The sequence below is a fragment of the Eutrema salsugineum genome, unplaced genomic scaffold (assembly GCF_000478725.1).
Source record: "Eutrema salsugineum unplaced genomic scaffold, Eutsalg1_0 scaffold_3, whole genome shotgun sequence".
In the NCBI taxonomy this organism is placed as follows: domain Eukaryota; kingdom Viridiplantae; phylum Streptophyta; class Magnoliopsida; order Brassicales; family Brassicaceae; genus Eutrema; species Eutrema salsugineum.
In genome coordinates, this window is record NW_006256756.1 from 11,475,251 (window position 1) to 11,498,326 (window position 23,076).

The 23,076-nt window shown below is 37.6% G+C and overlaps 2 protein-coding genes across 2 annotated transcripts; one reads left to right on the plus strand and one right to left on the minus strand.

Annotated features, from left to right (window-relative positions):
• The first annotated feature begins 8,546 nt into the window (after window positions 1–8,546).
• Window positions 8,547–9,474, plus strand: LOC112085230. Its single transcript, XM_024154391.1, has 2 exons — window positions 8,547–8,696; window positions 9,000–9,474. Exons 1-2 carry the CDS (start codon window positions 8,570–8,572, stop codon window positions 9,296–9,298), a joined length of 426 nt encoding a protein of 141 aa, XP_024010159.1. The 5' UTR covers window positions 8,547–8,569; the 3' UTR covers window positions 9,299–9,474.
• Window positions 9,475–14,747: 5,273 nt separating this feature from the next.
• LOC112085418 lies at window positions 14,748–16,228 on the minus strand. Its single transcript, XM_024154626.1, has 2 exons — window positions 15,519–16,228; window positions 14,748–15,450 (listed from the first exon to the last, which is right to left on the minus strand). The coding sequence occupies exons 1-2, from the start codon at window positions 16,226–16,228 to the stop codon at window positions 14,748–14,750; spliced, it is 1,413 nt and encodes a 470-aa protein (XP_024010394.1).
• Between the last annotated feature and the right edge of the window lie 6,848 nt (window positions 16,229–23,076).

The following is a 23,076-nucleotide window of genomic DNA, read 5'->3' on the forward strand; positions in this document are numbered from 1 at the left end:
TCGTTGTTGCCCAGGAAACACAATTAAAGGCGTTTTACTACAGATAATCGACCTGAAATGAAATTGGGGAGGACAAGGAAGAAAGGGAAAAAATATCCCGGTCGGTTTTGTGGAACAGAGATGATGTTTGGCTTGAAAAGATTATGATTCTGCCGTCAGATATTGACTTCATTCAACTTCAGATCTTCATGCGGTGGAAGACGGCGAGCCACAAATCTATTTTTTTCATTTTCTTATGTTAATATTGTAGTTGACCGACCGATCATGAGTTGACCAAAAACAAAGGATGAAACCGTACTCGATTGGGCCCCAGTCTGGTCAACCCAGAACAATAGATTGCTGAAGAAAATTCTCGATTAGAGGCCACATACCACCAGAACAATAGAGGTCACATACCACCATGCATCATGATGAAGGTTGATTAGGACATCGGCTAATCGACAAATCATCAAGACACACTCGTAGGTCAAAGTTCGAAGGTACTAGTCGATTTGGAAAATCCTATAGATCGCAACAAACTAAAATGTTTGATCAGACAAAGAGTTGTAGTCTATGTATACTTTACTAGCTGATTATCCCATGCATGCAAGAAGTATTTGAAGCTCAAACCAATACATCCAGCTATTGATCGGTCCTGCTGATCGGTGTATCAATGGTCATATTTGAAGCGACTAAATTATTTGTCTCGCTAGTTGCTTCTATGTGGGCTCTTGTAAAAGAGTTTAATTTGGAATTTATTAAAAACTGTATCAAACAAGACGAGTCACCAACGAGCCAACTCAGTGAACCGGCTTGCAGACCATTATTGGAGTCAACGGTTTCTCTTAGAGTGCTAAATTGCTAATTATGCATAGCTAACAACTTCAGTAGAACTCTTCCAAACATATTTGTCAATAATACCAAGTTAAAGACTTGACATTAGTCACAACCATTTGGAAGAAAAACTTTCAAGATCCATGATCAACTGCAAAGCAATGGAGTTTCTAAATATGAAAAGCAAAAGAATCAAAGACAAGATTCCATCTTGGTTGGGTTCTTTGCCATTGCTATATATCCCTATCCTTCGATCAACTGAATTTTATGGATCATTGTATAAGCCCATCTATCCATTGGATTTGAAAGTTTTAAAGTCTTCGATATCTTACGTAATCACTTCTATGGAGCTTTTGCAAGCTTTCTACATTACCAGTTGGCGTGAAACAACCACATTTACGAAAAAAATATGATTACCTTAATACTACATGTCTTATGCTAATGTGTATTGTAATTCGATGGGAATGGTGCATAAAGGAGTATATACGGAATGAAAAGACTTCAAGGCTATTGACTTTTCTGGAAATAAATTTTGTGGATATATATCCATGAATCCATTGGACTACTGAAGTAATTTTGTTTTCTAAATTTGTCAGGTAATGCATTCACAAGAAGGATCCCAAAATCAATGAAATATTTAACAAAGCTCGAGGAACTAGACATGTCCCCGAATCAACTATCAGGTCAGATTCCTTGAGGCTTAGCAACCTCTCTTTCTTGTCAATGCTGAATCTTTCAGAACAATCTCGAAGGTCCAATAGCACGAAGCACACAATATCAAAGTCAAGATTGTTCTTCATTCATGGACAACCCCAAACTCTACGTTCTTGAGGAAATATGTGGAAAAACTTATTTCCTGAATCCACCATCAAAAGAGTCCAAATTAATTGTCAGAGTCTAAAAATGAAATGATTAACGGGATAGCAGCAGTATAGATGTTGTGATACCCTGAGCCCACCTTTCCTCGGTGCATTAGTCTGAGAGGACTGTAAGACTTGTTTATTTACCTTACAAATCATTACGTGATATTTTCACGTGTTTTTTTCTCATTCACACGGTACTGCGACCATTTCCTGGTAGATCATCCATCCTGAGATTTTTTCAGCTTAAAGTGCTTAACTTTGGAGTTCTCTCAAGACTAGTGCCCGAAAAGATAAGTGCACTTTGATGATATAAGTAGTCAAATCAAATTCTATAAGTCTCTTGGCATATACCAGAAATCAAGATGTTACAGATGTGATGTCTTATGTGGATTGGTTGATTGAACATATTTTTTCTTCACACAAATAAAAATAATTAAAGAAAATATCTCGTCGAAAAATATAATGTAATAAGTGTGTATTGAACATGATCTTTTGTAGTCTCTCTAAAAAATTGTTGAAGAATGGTGTTGAAAAATAAATTAAGTTGTTGAATCAATATAATAAGGTTGTTGAAAAAGGTAGTTCAATATATGTGGATTAAGTATGGTTGAAAATATTTAACCGATTGAATACAGGTGAGATAAGATCCACCAGTGCCACGTGACGTGCCTTAGAGGAGAGAGATATGGACTCGGACACGTGCTGACTGTGACACATGCTCGACTGTTATTGGTTGCTGGGATTCTTGATATTTTTCATCAAATTATTTAAGATCAACTATTACATGTAAATTAATAAATTATACCAAAATTTATTATTTTTCATACTTTATAAACGGAAACTTATTTTATTTAATTTGGATAGAATAAAATGTCTTTAACACCTTTTTGAAATGGATCCCAACTATAACCCTATTAACACTCAGGATTCTCCTAACTACAAGACATTTAGATATCGGTTCGGATTCTCCAAATGTTAGAGATCTAGGACTCATTCAGGTATTTTTTTTCTTTTTTGGGTTTGTTCGGTTCTGCATGGATTTGGATCAGTTTTTGGTACCCGAAATTAATCCAAAAACTAAAAAAAATATTCAATTTGAATAAAATTTGGTTAAAACTTGAAAACATTGTTTAATTTGACAAATATAACTAAAAGTTTTCTAATTTATGGAGTATTTTAGTTATTTTGGTCTAAACAGAACTAATACATTTGATTTGTAATTGTAATTTTCAGTATTTTGGTTATTTGAAGACTAAATATACTTAATATATTTAGATAAATTGTTGTATTACATAAATTTTGGGTATCTGTTCGAGTTTTGGTTTTACTCTGGTTCAGTTCGGTACCCATAATATTTTACAAGAGGAATCACTTTAGTAATTCCAATTATTCGGTTTGGTTTGGATCTTCTAATTCGGTTTGGTTCTGATTCGATTTTTTTTGTTCAAGATATTTTGCCCAAGTGTTGAGTAATGCTCATTTGTGTCTCAAACCAAACTAAGAAAGTTTAAGTAACTAAACTAGAAGTTCCTTTTTTGTAACAAGAGTTGTTGAGCTAGTAGTGTTACTGTTTCTAGTGTGGCTGATTTGTCTAGGTTAGTGGGAGTAGTTGTCATTGGAAGTTGTTAAAAGAAGACTAGCTTAGGCGATATATTATGTATGTGTGTAACAAGATTATTCAGTTGGTGAGAATGAGAAGAATGTTTCTTTGATGTTTTTCTTTCAAACTCTAAAACAGAACATCACAAAGACGAAATGTTCATAAAAGACTTAATGTTTTGATTACAATCAACATGGTATCAGAGCTCATATTGATCCATGGAGCCGCGTCGAAGAAAGAAGAAGAGCTGCTCACCTAAGAGAGAAAGGGAGCAGAAACTGGTTGGAGAAGCATCCAAAGAATATGTGAAGGAGATTCACGCAGAAACAAGCAAAAGCATGAAGGATTACTCAAATGAAGAAGGAACAGAACACACGTTCACTGCAAATCGAAAGGAGGAAGAATCAAGTGAGAGAAGTATGTGGCTTATTGACAGCGGATGTACAAATCACATGACGCCTGACGAGAAGATCTCTGTCAACATCAACACAAGTATAAACATTCCAATAAAGGTTGGAAATGGAGCTGTGCTAATCTCCAAAGGAAAAGGAGATAGAGAGATGAACACAAAAAGAGGCAAGAGAATCATAAAAAATGTTTTTCTAGTGCCTAAACTTGGCAAAAATCTGTTAAGTGTACCACAAATGATCTCCAATGGTTACAAAGTGGTCTTCCAAGAAAGAAGCTGCTTCATCTATGATCGGGTTGGGAGAAGCATAGGAGAAGTGATGATGAAAAACAAGAGTTTCCACATCAAATGGCCTTCAAATGAAGAATCAGCAATGGTAGCTAAGAATGAAGTTGCAGAATTATGACACAAAAGGTTGGGTCACACAGGAAACTCAAATCTGGAGATAATGCAGTCGAAGGAGATGGTTGTTGGATTACCAAAGTTCAACATAAGTCAAGAGAAATGTGAAAGCTGCATCATTGGAAAGCACTGTCGAGATTCATTTCCAAAGGAAACCTAAAGAAGAGCAAAAGAAAAGTTGGAGCTTATTCATAGTGATATATGCGGTCCTATGCAAAACAAGTCCTTCAGTAGAAGCAGGTACTTACTCACCTTCATAGATGATGCAACAAGAATGATCTGGGTCTACTTCTTAAAAGCCAAATCAGAGGTGTTTCAAACTTTTAAAAAGTTCAAGAATCTAGTCGAAAATCAAACGAGTTGCAAGATCAAGAAAATAAGAATAGATAGAGGAACAGAATACCTCTCCGGAGATTTCACTAGATTCCTAAAAGACCATGGCATTGAGAGGCAGCTCACAGCAGCTTATTCCCCACAACAAAATGGAGTCTCTGAAAGGAGAAACCGAAGTCTAGTGGAAATGGCTCGAGCCATGATAAAAGCAAAAGGATCTTCCTCTAACGTTTTGGGCTGAAGCTGTCTACTCTGCAGCTTATGTTCAAAACAGAACGCCGACTAAAGCACTTGAAAGCAAGACTCCGTTTGAAGCTTGGAATGGAACTAAACCATCACTAAGTCATATGAGAGTATTTGGTTGTGTGTGTCATGTTCATATACCTGATGAAAAGAGAAAGAAGTGGGACGATAAGTCAAGGAAAGGGATATTTCTTGGATACAGCTCTCAAACGAAAGGATACAGGGTGTATTTGCTGAAAGAAGACAAGATAGACATCTCTAGAGATGTTATCTTTGAAGAAGATAGCAAGTGGGATTGGGAAAAGAAAGAAGTGGTAAAACATGTTGACATATCTCCTGAATCAGATGCTGCAAACGGAAATCTTAAAGGTGATGAGTCAGGATCAAGAAATGATGAACCCATGGATATTAGAGATTCGCAGCCTAGTGTCTCAAGTCCGATCTTATACAGCCCTGCTCAGCTCGACCAAATCAAAAAACTCGATCACTTGAGGACATTCTTCTCACTGCTCCATATGCAAACATCGAGTACTCTGGAGTCTGTGAAGAATGTTACTCAAGCTCTGAAGAAGAACCAGCTCTGTTTGAAGAGGCGGCTAAACACAATGAATGGAGAGAAGCAATGGAAGAGAAAATTCAAATGATTGTCAAAAACCAGACATGGGAGCTAGTTGAAAGCCCTGCAAGAAAAAACATAATTGGAGTCAAATGGATATATCGATTGAAGCAAGATGCCAAAGGTAATGTTGTAAGGCACAAAGCAAGACTTGTTGCAAGAGGATTTACTCAGCAATATGGTGTCGATTACTTGGAGACTTTTGCACCTGTCTCTACCATTCGTGTACTCCTAGCTGTTGCTGCTCAAAGAAAATGGAAGCTATTCCAACTTGATGTTAAATCAGCTTTTCTCAATGGTAATCTTGAAGAGGAGATATATGTTGAACAACCACTCGGTTTTGAGGAAGAGGGAAAGGAAGGTCATGTGCTTAGGTTGCACAAAGCTCTCTATGGCCTAAAGCAGGCTCCAAGAGCCTGGTATAGTAGAATCGATGAGTTTTTCTTGCGAGAGAACTTCAGAAGGAGTGAGAATGATCATGCATTGTACACTAAGGTGGATCATGGAAAGCTTTTGGTGGTTTGTATCTATGTAGATGATCTCATAGTAACTGGAGATGATGAGAAAATGATCGAAGAATTCAAGGCAGTAATGAAGAATGAATTTGAGATGTCTGATCTAGGATTACTGAATTATTTTTTGGGAATGGAGATAACTCAACTAGAAGAGGGAATTTCTCTATCTCAAGAGTGCTATGCGAAGAGGCTTTTGGCTAAGTCCAACATGAAGGATTGCACCAGTATGAGAACGCCCTTGGTTCCACAAGGCAAGAATCAAAACGTTGAAGAAGAGCTTGTGGATCCTAAAATCTATAGAAGCCTAGTGGGAGGACTCTTATACCTTACAGCCACACGACCTGACCTGATGTTCTCAGCATCTTACTTGTCAAGGTATTTGAAAGAACCCAAGGTTAGTCACTTCAAGGAAGCAAAGAGAGTACTTAAGTACATCAAAGGAAGTTTAAATCTGAGCTTGATGTTTACTGCTGTCAAGGAACCGAAACTGATCGGATATTCAGATAGTGACTGGGGAGGATGCAGAGATGATCTAAAATCAACCACAGGATACTGCTTCACCATTGGATCAGCTATCTTCTCATGGCAAACCAGCAAACAAGATACTATAGCTCAGTCAACTGCTGAAGCCGAGTATATGGCATTGTGTGCAACTACAAATCAGGCAATGTGGTTAAGGAGACTGTTTGCTGACTTACACTTCATCACCGAAGGAGGAGTTCATATCTATAGTGATAGCCAGTCAGCTATAGCGATTGGGAAAAATCCAGTTCAACATAGAAGGACCAAGCACATTCAGATCAAGTATCATGTTGTTAGAGATGCAGAGAAAAACAGAGATATTCAGTTGAAGTTCTACAAAGGTGAGGATCAAATGGCCGATATCTTTACTAAGCCCTTGGGAGGTTAGAGCTATGAGTACTTTCGATACGAGCTTGGTTTGAGAGACAAAAGAGCAAGTGGGAGTGTTGAGTAATGCTCATTTGTGTCTCAAACCAAACTAAGAAAGTTTAAATAACTAAACTAGAAGTTCCTTTTGGTAACAAGAGTTGTTGAGCTAGTAGTGTTACTGTTTCTAGTGTGGCTGATTTGTCTAGGCTAGTGGGAGTAGTTGTCCTTGGAAGTTGTTAAAAGAAGACTAGCTTAGGCGATATATTATGTATGTGTGTGTAACAAGATTATTCAGTTGGTGAGAATGAGAAGAATGTTTCTTTGATGTTTTTCTTTCAAACTCTAAAACAGAACATCACAAAGACAAAATGTTCATAAAAGACTTAATGTTTTGGTTACAATCAACACCAAGCCTACCCTTAACTGCCCTTTTAATTACTCAAATCCCAATAATTATCAATTTTAAATTCAATCTTCTAATCAACCATAGTAAATACCAAATTATGGTGCTCCACCAAATTTCTTCATTTCGTTAGCCTCCAAACTATCATCCATATTATAGATCGATGATTCCATATCCATCTCAAGCATCTTCTTATTCTTTTACTCCAACAGATAATGAAATAATTCTGAATGTTGGTGCAATTGAATTTCCTGAATTTTCTATACAAATCGCTCTTGGTGGTATGAATGGTGTTAATGAAGCCACTCCAGATGCAGAGGATTCAATTTCTGCTCGCCAGAAAAGACCCAGATGGACAACTAAGAATAATTTTGTGCTACTGAGTGGGTTGATTAAATATGTAACCAACAACGTTCTTGGTAGAAACACAAAAAGTGAATCATATTGTAGGTAAAGTTTCTGGCAGAACTTCGTGCAGGAATCATTACAGATATGTGAATAAAATATTAGCCAAATGGGTTGGCGCATATGATAACACTAAGCTTGTGAAACAAAACAGGTGGTCGGAAAATGATGTATTGGCAGAAGCGCATGAACTATATTCAAGTAGCAAGAATGAAAATTTCAATTCAATCAAAGAATGGCTAGATGTTCGTGATCAAACCCATTCTGGTAGTCAGGTACGAGAAAATACTAGCTATGGAAGTAGTAGATCTAAGAGAGCCCACGAGAGTGATGCAAATGACTCCAACTCTGTAGGATCTAGTGCTTGTTCGATGGAAAGGGATGAGCTAAAAAGAAAGTAAAAAGAAAGGTAAGGGTGCAGCCTTGGAAGTGATCAACGAAGAGTGGAATAAATTCAAACAATTCAAGGGGCGAGAGCTGGAGTGATTAGAAAAAATATCAATGAAGCAAGAGCAGGCAAAGAAGATAGAGATGTTTTTGAAGCTAAGTTAAAACTAACATCGCGATGACCATTATTTGTTGTTGGAGAAGTTGAACCACGATCTATTTGGAGATTAATTATTGTCAACTATTTGTTTGTATTTTGTTATTTTCTGCTTTAATGGGAGAATTCAATCATTTTGGTTTCAACCATTTAATTTCCATTTAATCATTATCTACACATGATTTTCAGCTTTTGATGGAAGAATCTATTCTTTTCTTCCATCCTTTCGGTTTTAATCACTCAATTTCAATCCAATCCTTATTCAATCCATCACTTTTGGTTTTTAATGGAGAATCCAATCTTTATCCAATCCTCTCGGCTTCAACCACTCAATTTCAATCCAATCCTTATCAAATATGTGATCATTGGCTTTTAGTAATACAACCCTTATCTAATTCTTTTGGTTTCAATCACTGAATTTCAATCCCAGCCTTGAACCACTTAATCTATTGGTTCTGTTATCTTATAAATGGGAACTCATTCTCCTATTTATGTACCAATACCACAAATCTCATCTTCCTCAAAAATCTCAATGGATCCATCAAAATTTCCTTTTGATATTGAAACTTACAAAAGACAATCTGAAATCGACGAGAGGTATATCGCCCTCCGATTTAGGGAGTATCGAAACAAAATAGAGGAAGATTATCCAACTTACAGTAAGATTGTTGCACTATGCAAAATTTTGTTTAATAAAATTCAACACTCTAGACCACTACTTTTATTTCAAAATTTTATTTTCTTTTATGTTTTTTTATGATTACAAGTTAGTAACAATTTTCAATAAAATTAAATTGAATACTGAAAAGTTTTTTTTTTTAGAAAACGTTATTATTTTACATTTTTAACTAGGATTTTCTTTCAAGTAATAAAAAAAAGAGAAATATAGATAGTTATTATTAAAACAAATAAAATTATTAAAAAAACCCACGAGAATGATGCAACTGACTCCAACTTTGTAGGATCTAGAGTTCGTCCGATGGGAAGGGATGGAGCTACAAAAAAAAGTAAGAAAAAAGGTAGGGGCATAGCTTTGGAAGTGGTCAACGAAGAGTGGAATAAATTCAAACAATTCAAGGAGCAAGAGTTGGAACAATTAGACAAGATAACCATGAAGCAAAAGGAGGCAAACCAGCAGTTGAACGAGAGGACTCAGGCTAAGAAGATAAAGATGTTTATGAAACTAAGTGAGAAAGAACATCTTGATGACCAGAGCAAAAAGTTGTTGGAGAAGTTGGGGCATGATTTATTTGGAGATTAATTGTTGTCAAGTGCCTGTTTGTATTTTATCACTTTTTGCTCTAATAATGTTTGTCTGTCACTTTCTACTTTAATAATGTTTGTTTTTTATTTTCTGCTTTCACGGGAGAATCCAATTTTTTTGGTTTCAACTATTCAATGTCAGTTCAATCCTTATCCAATAAGTGATTTTTGGCTTTTGATAGGATAGTCCAATCTTTATTCAATTCTTTCGCTTTTAGTCACTTAATTTCAATTAAATTTTTATTCAATCCATGACTTTTAACTTTTAATGGGAGAATCCAATTCTTATCCAATTATTTCGGTTTCAACAATTCAATTTCAATCCAAGACTCTAACCACTTAATATACTAGTTCAATTATTCTCCTATTTATGCACCAATACCAAAAACATTTTCTTACTAAAAAATCTCAATGGATCCATTAGAGTTTCCTTTTGATATCAAAATTTACAAAAGACAGTCTGAAATTGAAGAGAGAAATATCGTCCTCTGGTTTAGGGAGTATCAAAACAAAATATAGGAAAACTATTTAAGTCGTAGCAAAACAAATTACTTCAAAAGAGATCACATAGCAGTAAATCAAAGACTGATTGTCCACTACTTTCCTGATCAACCTACTTATGATGATGCAACTCCGAGCAGAAACATGTTTTCTTATGCGTGATAATTCCGAGTTGCATGATTCAAATGTAAATCACGAATTGCAAGCAGATCTAGTCAACATATATGGGCATTATTTCTAATGTTTTGTGATTAAAGAGATTTTAGAGTATTTGCGTCTGATTTAAAAAAATTATTGTTTGTGAGTTGAGTCTATTGTATTAATTAAGTTATGTATGTTTTATTAGTTGTGTTTTTTTTATGCTACTAATGTTATATTAGTTGTATTGTGTGCTTATTCATGTATTGTATTGCGTTCTAATTTTCGATAATTTTATACTATCTCTATTTCTCGTTTTTTATTACTTGAAAGCGAAGCATAGTTAAAATGAAAAATAAGAAAAAAAACAAATTTCTTTAAAAAAACAAATTTTAAATATTTTAATTTATTTTATTGAGAACCTTTATTTATTTGTAATCATAAAACCAAAAAGAATACAAAAAATATGAAAATTAGTGGGGTAAAATGTTGATTTTTTATATAGATTATATGATATTATATATGTGTTTGTATATAGGTGATGATGTTTTATTATATATGTATTTTTATTTTGTAGAGAGACAGAGAGATATGAAAGCGATGTGTGGGTAAGAATAGAGAGGAGTGATTTCTTATTATTCACTTGTATGTTTATTCTATTTATAAAGAGAAACAATATATTTATATGGAAAAATACATATAATAATAAGAGTTATCGACTTAACAATGTTGGTAAAAGGCGATGAAAATAAAAAACGATTTCTGGATAATTATCCTTTTAACACTCCCTCTTAATTATCTTTCATCGTTAACGTACTATGTACTGTCTTGTTAAAAACTTTATCATAAAAAAACTCAATGTGATAAAGACCATGACAAGAAAAAAAGAGTACAGCAACACAATTTTCCCCCTTAAATAATGGATATAATTTTCTCTTCATAAATCTCATAAATGACGCATTCTGATACTTTAAATATGCTTTTTAAATGTTGCAGTAAGAAGTACCTTTGTAAAAAGATCTGTTGCATTGTCACTTGAAAGAATATCTTTTGTTCTATCACTCTTAATGTAGCCTTCTTTGAGTTGAGTGACACATGCAGCATTATCTTCGAACAATTTCGTTGGCTCTTTATTGATGACTATTCCACATGCTTCTTGTATGTGATGGATCATAGATCTGAGCCATACTCATTCTTTACATGCCACATGAAGCGCAATAGTTTATTCATAATTTGAAGAAGTGGCGACAAATGTCTACTTTTGAGAACGCCAAGATTGCAGTTCCTCCAAAAGTGAAAACATATCTGGTTTGCGATCGAGCCTTATGAGGATCTAATAAATATCTCGCATCTGCAAAATTGACTAAAACGAGTTTGGATTTTCTAGGATAAAACAATCCCAAATAATTTTTTCCTTGAAGATAACGGAAAATATGTTTTATTCCATTCCAATATCTGCGCGTAGGGGATGAACTATATCTTACAAGAAAATTTGTAGCAAATGCTATATCCGGTCGGGTATAATTTGTAAGATACATAAATCTACCAATAACGCTCATATAAGGTATTTCAGGACCTAATATTTATTTGTTATCTTCACAAGGTCGGAACAAATATTTTTTAGTATCAAACGATCGAAACCATTGGAGTACTCAAAGGAGTCGCTTTTTCCATATAAAAGTATTTTAAGAACCTTTTGTTATTCCATCTCGGAAACATTCTATCTGTAATCCAAGATAAAACTTTGTCTTTCCGAGATCTTTCATTTTGAACTTTTCTTTCATATGAGTTCTTGCATCACTAATCTCCATTTAAGTTTCAATTATATTCAGTCATCCGTATAAACATCAATGATCACAAATCCTGATGAAGATTTTTTAATGTTGACGCAAGAAAAAATTGCATTATTCACATACCTTTTCTTTAGCAAATATTCGCTTAAGCAATTATACCACATGTGTCCGGATTGTTTTAATCTGTACGGTGATCACTGTAATTTGACTAAATATAGCTTTTTATATTTTGAGGTTGATGCTTCAGTCATTTTCAATCCTTCAAGGATTTTAATATAGATATCATCATCAAGTGATCCATATAGATATACTGTCACAACATCTATTAGATACATTTTTAGATTTTTAGATACCGCAAGACTCACTAAGAATCAGAATGTAATGGCATCCATAACTGAGGAATACTTTTCTTTATAATCAATTCTTGGGTAGCAAACCGGGCTTTATATCTTGTAACTTCATATTTCTTATTATTTTTTTGCGCACAAAAACCCATTTGTACCCACCGGATTTATATCTTTGGATGTAGTGACAATACATTTTTTTTTATTGAGGGAGATCAGTTCAATCTCTATGGCTATTTTCCACTTCTATTAGTTAGATCTTTTTGCGCATTACAATATGGACACTGGATCTGGATCATCACTTCTATTTTCAATTTCTTTGAATACAGAGAATGAGAATATTCCATCATTACCTTCTATTTCATCTCTAGCCCATAATATTCCATCATGGACATAATTGATGAAAATCTCATATTTTTTTTTTCATATTCGTCTTTAGCACCTTTCTCTGTATGTGGTTCTTCTCGGCAATTTTTGTTTTGTTCTCCCAGTTTCTTTCTTTTTCGGAGATTTTTATCCTTTGAGCCTATCGGTCTCCTCCTTTTCAACTGAACATTGGGTTCACTTGCTATTTTTCCATCAGTTTGTTCTTCTGGAAAATTAATTCTTGATGGAACATTTACAGCGGGTATATATGACTTTTCACTCTTTTTGTATCTTTTGAACGCATCTAGTAATTCATTTACCATATTTAAAAATGTAAAACTTTCTGAATTTCAAGTTCACGTTGTTTCCTAGGAGGATCAATGTGCAACAAATGCTACTGCATGCAAGATAGCAGGACCTCACACTGAAATTGAGAGATTTGTGCTCAATATTAATGATGTGTCGTGTCGTGAGGGTGTCTAATTTTACCGTAAATGAAATCAATAGCTGCAAGTGCACAACTAATCGATTGTAGTACTTAGGGATCGAATCCACAGGGAAGGAGGATATTTCTTGCAAAAGCCTTCGAAAGAAATATAAAGTAAGGAAGTCTAGAACCAGGCGATTTTTGTAGGAGTTTTGGTGGTGTCTTTAAAACGTAAAAACTAATCTTAACTAGAAAATACAAAAATTAAAATGACCTAATAATCTAGGAAGTTTAAGCTGTTGACAAAAGAAAAAAATGACCTAATAACTAAACTTAATGAGATCGACTAAAAACGAGAAAACGGCTAAACTTAATTGCTTAAATGAAAATCGATTGAAAGAGTAAAAATATTAGACTAAAGCCTGAATGAAAATCGATGTAAATCTATAGAAAAGAAGGCGCTGGGTTTCAGGGAAGTTTTCTCTGGGGTATGAACGATTCAAAACATTGCTAGAGAGTAAATTTGATAATATCTTAGCTTAAACTTTTCGAACTAGAGTCACAGACGTATGAATACGACACTATCGTGATCATAGGCAACTATATCTCTCAACCCTGACCAGTAGGTTTTTACTCTGGCCATGGAAGAGAAAAGATGCATTATGTTTAAGACTCATCAACATTCACAAATCGCCCATAGGTAGGTTTCCACTCCTATGTTTCTTTTGCTCTCCCAAACTAGATCTGACACCGGATGAACACTTTCGTGTCACCAAGCATCTGGATCAGATTGTAGTTCATGACACTACTCTCATGCAGTAAAAGTAAATTCAGAAGAAGAAGTTCTAAGATTCGGCTTCAATAGCTCATGGAATCCTCATCGAACATCTATATCCCCATCGAAAAGCCCTTAGACCCAACAATAAAACTACTCAGATATGATGAACGAAATCCAAAACATAGTATTAAAAAGTAGAGCAATAATCGAAATTGAAAAAGAAAGAACAAGGGTTCAAGAGATAGATCTCTCTCTCCCTAAACCTAAAAAAAAAGCTTAAAGTAAAATTTCTTGTAAAGTATTTAGTCTCCCTTAAAAACGTCCTAAATGAAAAGTATTTATAGTCTCCAATGCTCTCTGGTGTCTAGAGTTCCGGAATTGAGGCTGAGAAAATGATTTAGGCTTCAGAAATGGGCCTTCGAGTTCGGAGTTGGCTGGCCGCGGTCGGGATGTGCGTGACCGCGGGGAATGGATGGTTGGCTGCGGTTGGGAAGTCTCTGACCGTGGTGAAATGGCTGTTGGCCGCGGGTGGAAATGCTTGCCGGCTGGTTTACGGGACATCTTGCTCTTCGCGTATCTTTTGATTGAACCGTTGGATTGCCAAGCAGTAAAGTGTGCTGGAAAGCTGATACTTCCATCTTTGAGATCTCTAAATTTGAGCTTGATCGGACGGTGAGAAGGCCTTAAATCGGGGGTGAACTTCTGACGGTTTGACTCTGAACTGAAAATCTGGTCTTCTATCCATTTTGTTAAGCGTTTCCCTAAGTTTCCTGAAAAGAGTCTTGGACCTACAAATACTAGAAAAACATAATAAAATTACTTGAAAGCAATAAAAAACATAGAAAAAGTATTTCAAAACGATCCATAAAAGTTGTCAAAATACGGTGCTATCAATTAACGGTCTAAGCAATGAGTTTCAACCATTTAATCAAAGACTCAGCCAAAGCATTTTGTGTGTGAACATGCAGAATATGATGTTCGACATCTATTCCAAATGATATATGATAGTCATTAAAGGCTTGTGAAGTGAATTCACAGCATTATCAAGTCTTATTTTATTTACTATTTTTTTTTTTTTTGGCAGACTTCTTCTTCATTACTCAAATAGAAATTGGTTCAACCGAATACAAAGCGGATTTAGCTAGGGAATCAGCGACAGTGTTTGATAATCTAGGGATAAAATTGAAAGTTGCATTCTCAAAACCACTGGAAAGTAAGGAGATATCCTCGAGAATTCCATGGAGTTCAGAGATGAATGATCCAGAGCTTAGAGCTCTAATCAATGATAAGGAATCGGAGTTGACCAAGATAGACCTTATATCTTCAGCTGCAGCATGAGAAAGAGCCGCTCGAATGGCAAGACCTTCTGCCATGAGGGGTGATCTGACGCATTGGGAAGTCGCCGAGAACTTCTGAATGGGAGACTCATTCCCAGCTTGAATTGTCCATCCAAGCCCTGCGGTGTTGTTAGATGCGTTCCACGCTGCATCGGAGTGGCAGATCACTTCAGTGGTAACGTCATGGGGGAGATGGGGCACCAATGACTCAGCAGCCTTGGGTTTACTCCCCTGGTTTGCAGTCCATTCTTTGGAAGCATTGAGGGCATTAGTGATGATCTCAGAGACAGAGAAATCCCTGTCCGTAAACACCCTCTTGTTTCTTGCGGTCCAAATATACCAGCATAGCCAAGAGGCTAAAGATCCAACAGGGGTGCACGGAGCCTCGGGGCATTTGATCAATCGACAAGCTTTCCACAGGCTGTCAAATTGGAGGTTTGGAGGAGGGTCAAAACCCAAGGTGACTCTTTCCAAATTTGTCGTGCAAACTCACAGTAAAACAACAGATGAGGGGTGGTTTCAGCATCTCCACACCGGGAGCAAGGAAAGGCACTTGCTTGAATTCGGTTTTCCAGATTTGCACCCACTGGTAGAGCTCCATTGGCTGCTCTCCAAAGAAATGACTTTACTTTAGGAGCTGTTTGGATCCTCCACACATCTGATCTCCAGCTCAGACAAGAATCAAGTTGGGGAGGGAGACGATCCTCCTTAGCAGCATAATATCCTGATTTGGTAGTGTAGACGCCTGATTTGTCCTTCAACCAGATACGCCTGTCTCTTCCACCAAAAATACTTGGTTTTATTGCGAGGATTTCGTTTTCCAAGCCTGGGAGGTGCTTCGAAATTTTTTCACAGCTCCACTCAAACGAAGTGGCATCTAACAGGTCTGAGACCCGCAGAGTCTCTTGTTCCGGGAGCAAAGGACCGTGAGGGGAGTAGGGTTGGGACGTGGATAACCAGTTCTCACCCCACAACTTAACAGACTTGCCATTACCGATAGCCCATCCAATGTTTTTGCGAATAAGATCTCTACCACACAAAATGCTTCTCCAGCCATGAGAAGCAGACGTAGGACACTCACAGCTCAGGAAGTCATTCATCCAGCAGTATTTACCAAGTAATGTCCTGGCCAAAAGGCTATTCGGGTTCTGAATAAGTCGCCAGCTCAGCTTACCCAACATGGCGTCATTAAAAGCCAAGATATCTCGCATCCCAAGACCTCTATTGTCCTTATGGTGGGTCATTTTATCTCAAGATACCCAGCAGAGCTTCCGGTAGTCCATCTTTGCATCCCACCAAAACCGGGTTAAGGCCGATTGTATTCTTTTACAAAGTGAGACAGAGAGCTTGAAGCAGCTCATGGCATAGGAGGGGATAGCTGACAGAATGCTCTTAAGCAAAACCAGCTTCCCAGCACCCGATAAGAATCTATTTGACCAGCTGAGAGCTTTTTGTCGAATTTTATCCACAATACTTGTGAAGAGGCCCTCCTTACGTCTCCCAAAATTTTCTGGCAAGCCTAAGTACTTCCCCACACCGCCTTCTTTGGAGATTTTCAGCTCCTGTTTAACTCGCACGCGGATTTCAGGTGGGGTTTTCCGAGAGAAAGTGATAGAAGACTTATCAAGACTGATAACTTGACCCGAGGCTTGATGTGGTGGTGAGTGAGGGTTGTCAAGTTTTACCCAAATTGAAATCAATAGCCGCAAATGCACAGCTGATCGATTGTAGTACTTAGGGATCGAATCCACAGGGAAGAAGGATCTTTTCCTGCAAAAAGCCTTTGAAATAAGTATAAAGTAAGGAAGTCTAGAACCAAAACGGTTTTCTGGGGGTTTGGTAGTGTGTTTAAAATATAAAAACGAAATCTTAAAAGAAAATACGGGAATTAAATGACCTAATAACTAAACTTAACGAAAATGAATAAAAATGAGAAAAATGGATATTCTAATTGCTTAAATGAAAATCTACTAAAAAGGAAAGACAATATTGAACTAAAGCTTGAAATAAAAACGGTGTAAATCAATAGGAAAGAAGGCGTTGGGGTTCAGGGAAGTTTTCTCAGGGGTACGAACGATTCAAAACATTGCTAGAGAGTAAATTTGATAAGATCTTAGCTTAAACTTTTCGAAGTGGAGTCACAGACGTATGAATACGCCACTGTCGTGATCATAGACAACTATCTCTCTCAACCCTGACCAGTAGGTTTCCACTCTGGCCCTGGAAGAGAAGAGATGCATTATGTTTAAGACTCGTCAGCATTCACAAATCGCCCATAGGTAGGTTTCCACTCCTATGTTTATTTTTCTCTCCCAAACTAGATCTGATATCGGATAAACACTTTCGTGTCACCAAGCATCTGGATCAGATTGTAGTTCATGACGCTACTCTCATGCAGTAAAAACAAATTCAGAAGAAAAAGTTCTAAGATTCGGCTCAAAAGCTCATGGAATCCTCATCGAACATATAAATCCCCATCGAAAATCCCTTAATCCCAACAATAGAACTACTCAGACATGATGAACGAAATCAAAAACATAGTATTAAGAAGTAGAATAGAAACCGAAATGGAAAAAGAAAGAACAAGGGTTCAAGAGACAAATCTCTCTCTCCCTAAAACCTAAAACTTAAAAGTATTCTAAAACAATAAGAAAAATAGCATATCCTCGAAATATGGTTCCTAAAACATGTATTTATAGTGCTCAAGACATCTCTGGACGTCACTTAGGGTTTCTCCAAATGAGGGAATTATTGTGATCTTCAGAAATGGGCTTTTGGGCTCGGAGTTGGCTTGCCGCGGTCGGGAGTGCTGTGACCGCGGGGAATGAGTGGTTTGCCGCGGTCGGGATGCTTCTGACCGCGGGAAATGGCCTGTTGGCCGCGGGTGGAGTTGCTTGTCGGCTGGTTTACGGGACATCTTGCTCTTCGCGTATCTTTTGATTGAACCGTTGGATTGCCAAGCTGTAAAGTGTGCTGGAAATCTGATACTTCCATCTTTAAGGTCTCCAAATTTGAGCTGGATCAGACGGTGAGAATGCCTTCAATCAGGTGTGATGACGGTTTGACTCTGAGCTGAAATCTGGTTTTCTATCCATTTTGTTAAGTTTTTCCCTAAGTTACCTGAAAAGAGTCTTGGAACTACAAATACTAGAAAAACGTGATAAAAATACTTAAAAGCAATTAAAAACATAGAAAAAGTATTTCAAAACGATCCATAAAGTGGTCAAAATACGGTGTTATCAACTCCCCCAGACTTAAACCTTTGTTTGTCCTCAAACAAAGCAAAAGCCTAAACTGGTTAAGTGAAAACAAAAATAGGAAATGCACAAATCTCATAGACATGAACTCCTAAACTAGGACCAAAGATAGTGCATCAATCCATAACTTAGTCTAGAAAATTCTCACCAATGCACAAAAGATACTAGTCCACTTTTTCCGTCATGCAAAACTTAAACAAATTAAATCTTGATTCCAGTCAACTAGCTCTCTACATTCATTAAGTTCAATAGTGAGTTCTCATTAAAGACATCATCCAGGGTAGACGGCGTTTGGCATTAAAGGGCTATTTAAGTGGTGGAGTTAAAGTGTTTCGGGTTACCTGAAGATCTAGAGGATGCAAGATAATATGCAAAACCGCAAGAGAGATAAGGACCTGTTGATGACCACAGTTTTCAGTTACTTCTTCTTGCCAAATGTTGTTGCATAATCCTTCCTCCTTTGTTGTAAACAGCTGTTCTCTCAGACTTAGATTCTTTCCGGGAATCAGAAAACGATCTCCAAAACTCCATAAAATCGAACTCCAGTTGCCTTGGGACTTAAAATTCGACCTCTCTAGACTCTCTAAGGCTTTTATTCTTTTCTTTTCTTATTTTCGGATTTTTTATTTTTTTTTTTGAAAAGGAAATGCCTTTTAAAGAGGAAGAGACTAGAGGACGAGATTGTACCAAAATTTGAGATTTTTCTAAGGCAAACTGAGTTTCCTCTTGTGTTGAATCCTTCCGGGAACTTTTCCGGCAAATCGCAGGTCTTTGTCCTTGGTGACTGAAAACTGCGTCATTCCTCTTTCTCTCCAACGTTTTTGCACTTATCTGCATATAAGACAATAGAAAACAAGAGTGCATGTGGTTTGAAAGAGGATTGGTTAAGGTGGGGAACTAGCTAAAGATGAACTAGCCATTCAGGATCAAAAGTGTAGATAATGCAAGACTCATGAAAGAAAAGTGGTTAGAAAGGGATGAAATCCTCCCCCAGACTTAAATCATACTGTTCTCAGTGTGAAACAAGTCGAGATTGGATGAGAAAAATGCATAGATAATCGAATTTGTCACAAAGAGAACTTACCTGGATCTGGGATGCTGGTGGAGATGAACCGGATTCATTCGAAGGGGTTTGGGAAGGTGATTAGGTGGTGATGAAGGTGGTGGAGGGTGATGAATGAGGTGGAGGGTGATTGGTGAGGTGGAATGGGGTGAAGTGGGTGGTTTGGGGTCGGGTTTGAATGTCAACGACCAAGTGCCGTGGTCAGGGGTCGCGCGACCACGGTCGATGAGTCGTTTCCCGCGGTCAGAACGCCTGCGACCGCGAGGGCTTATATCGCGGCCTCTTCCTGCTTCTCCTTGGTTCCTGCTGGGCCGAGCAGTCAGGTACCATCCTTCTTTTTGGTTTTTTTTCGGGTTTTTTGATTTTTTTGGCTTTTTTGTTTTATAAGAAACACCTGAAACTAAGAAAAAGAAAAAGATCAAAAGAAAAAGAAAGAAAAATTCTAAAGAAAACAATACCTAAATGGGTTGCCTCCTATTAAGCGCTTTTGTTTAAGTCGTTTAGCTCAACTTTTGGTGTTGGACGTGACTTATTCCAATGAAGAAGACCTTGTCCTGAGACAAGTCTTTTTCGACATCTCCTTGCTTTGCCTAGCAGGTTCTTCGTCACTCCAAAGTTCTTCTTCAAACTCTTCTGTTGCATAACATTTTCCTGCTTTGCTGTTGTATGGAACAGCTTCTGTGAAGACATCTTTGTCGATATTAGCAAATGAAATCCTCTGGTTTGGCCAGTCCATTATAGCTCTGGAAATTGCTAGAAAAGACCATCCCAGAATCACTGGATATGTTGCATCTCTCGTTTCGACAATGTAGAAGTCGACAGGCACTATGCAATCTCTTATTTTCAAAGGAATTTCATGAGCTATTCCTTGAGGTGTTGCATTGGAATCATCAGCTAGACTAATCTTTGCTCTAGTCCTGCGCAGGTGTCTAATACCAAGTCTCAAAGCAATTGCCTTGGACATCATGTTAAGACAAGCTCCAGAATCACATAGCACGTTTTTAAACATTTCTCCTCTAATAGAACAAGAGATAAGAAACTGACCTGTAGTCTTGACCTTATGGAGAATTCAAACTTGCCTTTCTGTATAGGTATTGGCTGGTGTCTCGAACGCAGAATAGGATTCACAAAAGAAAGCTGCAGCGTCATATTCAATGATTGAATCGATGTATGGCATCTTTATCTCGCTGCATGTCTGGTCTTCTTGGATTGAAGAGTCAGCTGAATCTTCAACACATTCCTTTGCCATCATACAAGGTAATGATTCCTGCCAATCTGGTTCTTCATCTGAAACTTGGTCTTCTTCTTCCTGAGTTGCTTTTTTAGGTGCTGGAGGCTGAAGTTGGGACAAAAGATGTATTCTTTTCCTCTCAAAACCCGGAGGTGCATCTGAGCGACTAACTCCCGCGGTCAGAGGAGTCGCGACCGCGGGAAACAAGGCTTTGGCCGCGGTCGGAACACTCGGACTCGCGGCTCCGGATGAAATCTGCTCATAGTCTGTCTCTTCCTTCTTGTACTTGATACGAACGTCTCCAGCTTCTTTATTGGGTAGACTAGCATCATATGAACTCATACCAGGGCGTTGATGTGCATCTTCATCAGGATCTTTGGGAGATTTCTTAGAAAATCTCTCAATTTGCTCAATGTTGGGAATCTGCTCCATTCTTGCATCAATCTCCCGTGCTTTGAGCTCGAGTTTGTTCAGCCTGTGCTCAATCTCTTGCAACTCTTCATCTGTCTTCTCTCTATACCAGGAGGCGGATTCTCTGACTTCTTTAATCTGCTGTTTTGATTCGACAATATCACTTGAGTTTTGTATGATGTCATACCCTTGTCTTGTCTGCTCTGTTGCGACTTGGTGGATCATCCCAGCTAGTGTTTGTGAGTCCTTGTGGGTTTGCTCTTCCAAAACTCAAACATGATTGGCCATATCATCGAATTTTTATTGAACTCTTCAGAGATTGAATCAATTTTCTTGAGCAGGGTGTTTTCGGTGAGAATCTGCTGATCAAGGAACTGGTTTATCATCCCTTCGAGGCGTCCCAAACGTCTGCTGATACTCAAGTTGTCCTCTTTGCTGACTAGGGTTCTGCAGTGGAGGATTATAGGTGTGTGGCTCGAAGTAGGTTGGAGGAGGACCATAAGGATCTTCCCGGCGTCAAACAGTCTCTCTGCGCTGGTGGTATGGATGGTTTGGCTGGCTGTATCGATCCATGTAGCTAAGACTTCGGGCTTGGTGTTCTTCTCTGCGTCTGGTGGCTTGAGGAGTGTTATAAAAACCTTCCTCATAGTGTATATTTCGATTTATAGGATCCATATCTTCTGAAATGGAAACAAAATAACCAAAAAATGGAAAATTGCAGAAAAGGGGGTTCTAGAGTTGATTTACCAACCTTTCTCGGGGTTTTGCAGAAACGAAAACGCGTGTCTTCCCCGGCAACGGTGCCAAAAACTTGGTGTGGTGGTGAGTGAGGGTTGTCAAGTTTTACCCTAATTGAAATCAATAGCCGCAAGTGCACAGCTGATCGATTGTAGTACTTAGGGATCGAATCCACAGGGAAGGAGGATCTTTTCCTGCAAAAAGCCTTTGAAATAAGTATAAAATAAGGAAGTCTAGAACCAAAACGGTTTTGTGGGGGTTTGGTAGTGTGTTTAAAATATAAAAACGAAATCTTAAAAGAAAATACGAGAATTAAATGACCTAATAACTAAACTTAACGAAAATGAATAAAAATGAGAAAAACGGATATTCTAATTGCTTAAATGAAAATCTACTAAAAAGGAAAGACAATATTGAACTAAATCTTGAAATAAAAACGGTGTTAATCAATAGGAAAGAAGGCGTTGGGGTTCAGGGAAGTTTTCTCAGGGGTACAAACGATTCAAAACATTGCTAGAGAGTAAATTTGATAAGATCTTAGCTTAAACTTTTCGAAGTGGAGTCACGGACGTATGAATACGCCACTGCCGTGATCATAGACAACTATCTCTCTCAACCCTGACCAGTAGGTATCCACTCTGGCCCTGGAAGAGAAGAGATGCATTATGTTTAAGACTCGTCAGCATTCACAAATCGCCCATAGGTAGGTTTCCACTCCTATGTTTATTTTGCTCTCCCAAACTAGATCTGATATCGGATAAACACTTTCGTGTCACCAAGCATCTGGATCAGATTGTAGTTCATGACGCTACTCTCATGCAGTAAAAACAAATTCAGAAGAAAAAGTTCTAAGATTCGGCTCAAAAGCTCATGGAATCCTCATCGAACATATAAATCCCCATCGAAAATCCCTTAATCCCAACAATAGAACTACTCAGACATGATGAACGAAATCAAAAACATAGTATTAAGAAGTAGAATAGAAACCGAAATTGAAAAAGAAAGAACAAGGGTTCAAGAGACAAATCTCTCTCTCCCTAAAACCTAAAACTTAAAAGTATTCTAAAACAATAAGAAAAATAGCATATCCTCGAAATAGGGTTCCTAGAACATGTATTTATAGTGCTCAAGACATCTCTGGACGTCACTTAGGGTTTCTCCAAATGAGGGAATCATTGTGGGCTTCAGAAATGGGCTTTTGGGCTCGGAGTTGTCTTGCCGCGGTTGGGAGTGCTGTGACCGCGGGGAATGAGTGGTTTGCCGCGGTCGGGATGCTTCTGACCGCGGGAAATGGCCTGTTGGCCGCGGGTGGAGTTGCTTGTCGGCTGGTTTACGGGACATCTTGCTCTTCGCGTATCTTTTGATTGAACCGTTGGATTGCCAAGCTGTAAA